This window comes from Chrysochloris asiatica, unplaced genomic scaffold (genome assembly GCF_000296735.1).
Source record: "Chrysochloris asiatica unplaced genomic scaffold, ChrAsi1.0 scaffold00025, whole genome shotgun sequence".
Taxonomy (NCBI): Eukaryota; Metazoa; Chordata; class Mammalia; order Afrosoricida; family Chrysochloridae; genus Chrysochloris; species Chrysochloris asiatica.
Window position 1 is genome coordinate 21,492,578 of NW_006408543.1, and position 6,541 is coordinate 21,499,118.

The window sequence follows — 6,541 nt, forward strand, 5'->3', positions numbered from 1 at the left end:
ACGTCCATGCGCTGGGGTCCACCAGAACGTCGCCAGCCCTGGAGTTCCGATTGTCGGACCCTCGGCGGGCGCGTAACAAAGAGGAAAAGTCTTGTTTTTCCCAGGCCACCCTCTGATCGACTTGAGGAGTTACAAAGGGGGGCATGAATTTGTGTTCTGAGCCCCTCAGGTGATTGTTTCGGCTCAGTTCTGGATCGAACGTTTCGGGCATCTTTGTGTGTCTTGGCACATGTAATGGTGAAATTTGTCGGATAACTTGGGCGAGAGGGGGCGCAGGGAGAGACTGTTTGGGTGACGATTTGTTTTTGTTTTGGGAGTAAAAGCGTGTTTACTCTGGAATAAGAATTCTCGGGTCTGCAAATTCCGATTTGGGATTTCTACATATCCTGATTAGATTGGCTGCTCTTGGCACGTTCCTTCCACTTTCCTTTTTTGCTGAGAAAGCCTTACAACAACAGCGTCTGCTTGCAGACACTGTTAAAAAAGAAAAATTACCAAAATCCAACTCGTGTGCTGCAGGTGACAGCCGCTGCACACCTAATAGTTGCTGAGAGGATTCTACGTTTTAAGTTTAGGCCATGGCAGTAATTTTACTTTGAAAAGTTATCTGTTTCCTTTCTAGGATATTTTATTGTGGAGTTTCTCGGTACAAGTATGAAAAACGTAGGTTTGATTTAAAGCTACATATTTAGACACAGCTAGAAATTTATCTATCTAGAAATGCCACATACTCTCCCCCCTTAGTGATTATTTTATAATTTTAAAGCAATATTGGCAAAATTACATGTGGTAGAGCAACAAGATGAAAAACAAGTAAGATTCAGGGTTAGAGTGTACTTGGGAAACTTTTCTAAGAGAATGTGGAGGGCACAAATTAAAATGTACTCACAAAATAGCCCCAACTATCTTTTGAAAACTTATTATAAAGCAGAATTGTAGCACGTATGTCTTTTTAATACACACCTGAAAGGTTTTATAGAGAAACCTCCTATTGTTTTTCTTCAAAAGTTGTTATTTATGAATGATCTGTTTAATAGGAGACTGAAAGAGCACCTTAAATTTCTATTTCCCAATTTAACTATTCAAATACCCATAAGTTTATAACATCATTTGGTATCATGGTCCATTTGAACCACAAGTTTGGCGATTCAAACTCACCAGATGCTCCTTGGAAAGCCTATACAGGGTTGCTATGAGTCAGACCAACTCGAGGACTCCTAACAACACTGTATATAAAAGCAAGATCAAGTAAATAATTGAGAATGTTGTAAATAGTGTATTAAGCAAAACATTTTAACATAGTGGGTTTTATACACATAAGCAAAAATCAAGCTGTTCTTATTGATAGTCTTAACTTTGCCAGTGATGTAACAAAGACCAAAATAAAAATAATAGTCAACATTGGCTCTTAGATGTGAAGATGGCAAAACATTTAGAATCTCAGGGACAATTTAAAGTTTTATATTTTGAGTTTGCTTAATCAGAATTCAAGTTAATAATTAAGCTTTATAGTGTAGTATCTCATGCCTTCTAGGCTTGATTCTATCTTATTGTGAAGAGACTACCATGGCTGAACTTCCTGTAATGCAAATATTTACCTTCCCTCTGCACACACACATATATTTATTTCTTCATCTCTACTTCATCTGTCTCCTTTCCAATGACCATAATTTGTATATAAAAACTGAAATCTACCATATCATCTCATGAATGTGTATTTAGTATTTAGGATAAGTAGATATAGATCATTTTTGTAAATTTAAACAAACATTGTTGGCTTATCAGGCAATTTTCTAATTAAAAGCTTAATTATTTAAGGTTGTCATTTATTGATTTTTCTCCCCGATTTTGGTTTATCAATCTAGTTAGTTTGTATCCCGGAAACAGCAAATAGTGTTAAAAAACGTTTTATATTATTTTCCATCTCCCTCCTCAGTATGGTTCTGCTACTCAGTAAGTGCTTTTGTGGATTTCTTCTTCCTTCCTATGACCTTCCTCCTGTATCCCTAGGTTTTTTCTTTTTTACAACTTTCTTTTTCTGATTGTCTGGAGTTAACTAGAGTGTGGAAGCAAAACCACAAAACCACAACAAAACACACAAAAAGAGAAAACCTAGGTGAGGTGTTTATTAGAGACACAGTTCTGTGTGTAATTACAGCATCCTTGTAAACTCAGCTCCTTAAAGGCAGCAAAGATTAGGAATTGTCTTTGATTTTTCAGTGTCCACTATACACATTTATGGAATGGAGTAAGTTTGGCAAAGTCTGGTGTGAGTAGCCAAACCCTACTCTCTAGCTCTGCATCTCCCAGTCTTAATGCCCATCAATCACCTCTGCGGCTGAGACCCAGTCAGGAGAGCGCGGAGTAGAGCTCTGGCGGTGAGGGATCGATTTCAGGCTCTGTCCGTTCTTCTCGGTGCGAATATGAGAAAGCCACTTCTCCAGAGCGTCGGGGTCTGTTTGCCAGGGCAGAGGGTTGGAGCTCGTTTGGTGGATCCTATGCTTCCCAGGCAGCCCCCTAGGGGAGTTTACGTGTGGCCCCAGCCCAAGTTCAAGGTGATCGGCCACGGGTAGGTATCATTAAACAATTCCTCTTCGGGGTCAGCCTTGCTACCACCGGATTATGGAAATACACACCAGTCTGTCGACTCGTTTTTTGTTTGTTTTTTTTGTGTGTGTGGGTACCTAACCGAAATAAAATACTCCAGCTGCCGCCCGCCCCCAATTTGTCTCAGTACAGGAATTACCATATAGCAGGTGTGGTTAAAAATGCTGTAAATCCTGTATTTTAGGGTCCTGTGGTTCCAAATCGCGAATCCAATTTTGCACCACCCAACTTCGCCACTGCGTTATTGTTGTTGCTAAGTGCCGTCGAGTCGATTCCGACCCATAGCGACTCTGTAAGGGTTTCCGAGGAGCAGTTGGTGAGCTTGAACCGCCATCCTTGCAGTTCAAACGGCTTTGCAGTCTGACGCATTAACCCACTGCGCAAAGTGTTCCCTCCGGGCATAGGGAACCGGTCCTATCGAGTACGTCCGTCCGGAAACGCGGCCGCGTTAGGAGGGTTCCGGAGCTTCCAAAGCTGCCCGTTGGCCTGGCAACGTTGCTTCCTCTTTCGGGGGGAGGACGCCAGGGGAGTTGGAACCAGAGCTGAAGGCCCAGAGTGAGCGAGCTCTCGGCCTTGTGGTTTTGCTATGCCCTGTTCCCCCCTCATTATACCAGGATGGCGTTAAAGGCCTCGCCGGTCTCCTCCTTTGGACCGCGGCTCCACTTAGGTGAAGGTCCACCGTCTTTTGGGTCACTCCACCTTGGGACAAGAGCCGGGGCCACGCTTTTGAGAACTGCCACAGTGCTGGTGGTAATCTGATAACGAGCCTTTGTGTAGGGTCTTTTATGATTTTACAAATAAGTTAGTTTGATGGCGGAAATATTTGTAAACCAGAAAAGTTCTACAAATGCTTGAGTTTCTTTACCTCGTTTGACACCCCCCCCCCCCCCCCCCCAGCTGCCATATGAGTTTGTTGTTGTTGTTAAATGCCATATGGGGAGGTCTTATTGTTTCCATCTGGACCCGGGATTTATTTGCCTAATAGGACTGGACCTGGGACTTGAACCCCGTTCATTTGGAGATGTTTTGCTGTTATCTCACGGGAGGATTAAGGACCCTGACATTTGGAGTCTTGGGGTGGAGGTGGGGCGGTGAGACGAATAAGAGCTATGAGAAAAACAAAAATCAAAAGTTTATCCCATAAAGCAAGAGAGCCGCTAAAGAAAGCTCCTAAATTTGGCGTTGGCCTAGTTCCTGGCATTATGTCATTTAAGAGTAACAATAGTCACTGGTGGCTGTAGTCACTATTAGCATGCTTGAGGGGCTTCTTCCACAGGAGAGGGACACAGCTTTACTGATTGGTAGTTTTAAAAGCCAGGTCTAGAGTTGCCAGATTGCCATGTAACCGATGCTCCTTTTCCTTCAGCGCTGGAGTCGATGACCCCTTCGCCGGGCCCTTGGAGACTCCATTGCTTTTTAATGGCTGCCGCGGCTGCTGGATGAGCAGCCTGCGACTGGCCCTCAGGACAGATCGTTTCCTCCCTGCATCACCTTCGCTGGATTGGCCCGGGTCCTTTTTTTTTTCTCCTTGCCCCTTGACTCTTGAAGGGAGAAGATGCCACTGCCATTTGGATTGAAACTGAAACGTACTCGGCGCTACACAGTGTCCAGCAAGAGCTGTCTGGTTGCTCGCATCCAGTTGCTTAACAACGAGTTTGTGGAATTCACACTGTCTGTGGAGAGCACCGGCCAGGAGAGCCTGGAGGCTGTGGCTCAGAGACTGGAGCTGAGAGAGGTAAGCAGCAAAGGAGGCCCCAGGCATGTGGGCCGGACTTGACTCCTTACTTTCTAGCCACTTTTGTGTCTACTGGCTGTTTGGGAGCATTCAAAACATGTTCTTGGTCTTGATTGGAGTTGAACCTGCAAGCCCCCTCCCCCATCCCACAAGGCAGGCGATAGCTACAGATGCTCTGACTTTTTGTGTGTGAAAAAAAGTTTGACCACAGTGAAATCACTAGGGTGATGTAGGGGGATGCGGACCCCCACTCAGTGACAACAAAACAACTTTTGTGTGCAGTGTTCCAGCAGCAATGGATTATTTTTCATAAAAGTATCCCTGTAGGTTATTAGAACACCAAAACATGTTTCCTAAGCCCCATATATCCTTACAACTGAGACTGTGCTAATTCATTTACTTTTGTTTGTGCTTAAAAATCAGCTTCCATTCTACAAAACAGGCCTCCACTCAACTTTTCATACGTTCATACACATTTTGTTTCATGCCACTAATTGCTGTCGTCCCCCCTCCCCCCACACACACAAGGTAACAGCACGTCCCTACATGTGTCTGATTTCCATTCCTTCTTCTTTCTTAATTAAACCTTCTGAACTTTGTCCTTGGGTAAATGCTGCCCATTCAATCTCAAATGGTTGACTATGTTTTTTTATGATTACACATATACTATAGCAAAAGAATACAAACCAGGATCATCAAAAGGAAGATACCCATGGGCAAGGCTTGTAGGACTCCCAACGTGGAGTACTTGTATCCTAAATGGGGCATGTCGCCTTGTCTTCACCAACCAGAGCCTTTCTAAAACCAAAACCTAACAAAAAGCTTTTTACTGAGAATTGAATGAAGCTTAACAAAGCACATCATCCGTTTTACATTCAACAAATCATATACTTTTTTTCATCTGCTGATTGCAAGCCCTTCAGTGTAATTCACTTATCCCACCTCCTCCCTGTGTTGTTTCCATTCTTCCTCCTTTCCCAGCCCTTCTGCACTTTGGCTAGGGGTAAATGATGCCTTTTTGATCTTGAATGGTTGACCATTCTGTGGTGTGTTTCCCTTATTAGTGGTATTGCCCCCTATGTACTTATCTCTTACTTGCCTGAAAATTGAGCCATGGGGGTAAGCTCAGTTCCAGACCTGAAGGATTTCAGCAGTCTTGCTGTGACCAGTAAGCCTGGTGTTTTTTATTTTTTTTTTAGGATTTTGAGTTTTGTTTCACATTTTCTCCCACGCTATCCAAGGCCTTTCAATGTGAGCCTTTTAGAGTAGTTGGTAATGGTAGCCAGGGACCATATAGCTCTTCTAGTCTTGGATATGGAGACTGATGCTTATGTGGTCTATTAGATCATGGGACTGTTTCTAAACATCTTCAGTTTTCATTCCTTTTCTTTCTTCTGGATGGAGAGAGACCAGTAGTTGCACCTTAGATGACTGCTCATGAGCTTTTAAGATTCCAGTTATTACCAAACTAGGCTATGGAACACTGTCTTTGTGAATTGTATTATGCTTGTGGATCATGGTCCTGACCTCCCCAGGCTCAGCAACTCAGTCCCTCACGGAGTTTGGGTATATCTATTGTGAATAGTGCTGCGATGAACATTACTGTACATATATCTACTCGTTCTGGCTCGTATTTCTTGTTGCTATATACCAAGTACATGGATTGCTGGGTCATAAGGTATATTTATTTCCAACTTTCTGAGGAAGCGCCACACTGTTTTCCAGAGTTGAAAATGGTTAAACCATTTTACAGTCCCCCCAGCAATGTAGGAGGGTTCCAGCATTTGCTATTTTCTATGTTTTTTTGAACTTCGTTTACGCAGTTAATGAGATATCTCGTTTTGATTTGCATCTGTCTAAAGGAGGTCTGAGTTGGAACCAACTTCACAGCACATAACAACAACAACAACAACAACAAAGGACCTCTGTTAACGTAGTGGTTATGAATCGGGCTGCCAATCTCAAGGTGGGCAGTTTGAAACTACCAGCTGTTCCGCGGGAGAAAGATGAGGCTTTTTGCTCCCGTAAAGATTTACAGCCTCGGAAATCTGTGCAGGGTCACTATGAGTCGGAACCGATTCCATGGTACTTAACAACAACAATGGCTAATGGAGTCCTGGTGTGGTGCTGTGGGTTAATGTGCCAGACTGCAAAGCTGTTTGAACTGCAAGGTCGGTGGTTCAAGCTCACCAGCTGCTC

The 6,541-nt window shown here is 43.5% G+C and overlaps 1 protein-coding gene across 1 annotated transcript in view; it reads left to right on the top strand.

Moving 5' to 3' along the window:
* The first annotated feature begins 4,162 nt into the window (after positions 1-4,162).
* PTPN21 (protein tyrosine phosphatase, non-receptor type 21) overlaps positions 4,163-6,541 on the top strand; it is a 116,192-nt gene continuing 113,813 nt past the window's right edge. Inside the window, exon 1 of the mRNA XM_006839588.1 lies at positions 4,163-4,342. Coding sequence (XP_006839651.1) covers positions 4,163-4,342 — 180 coding nt within the window. The remainder of the gene's footprint in view (positions 4,343-6,541) is intronic.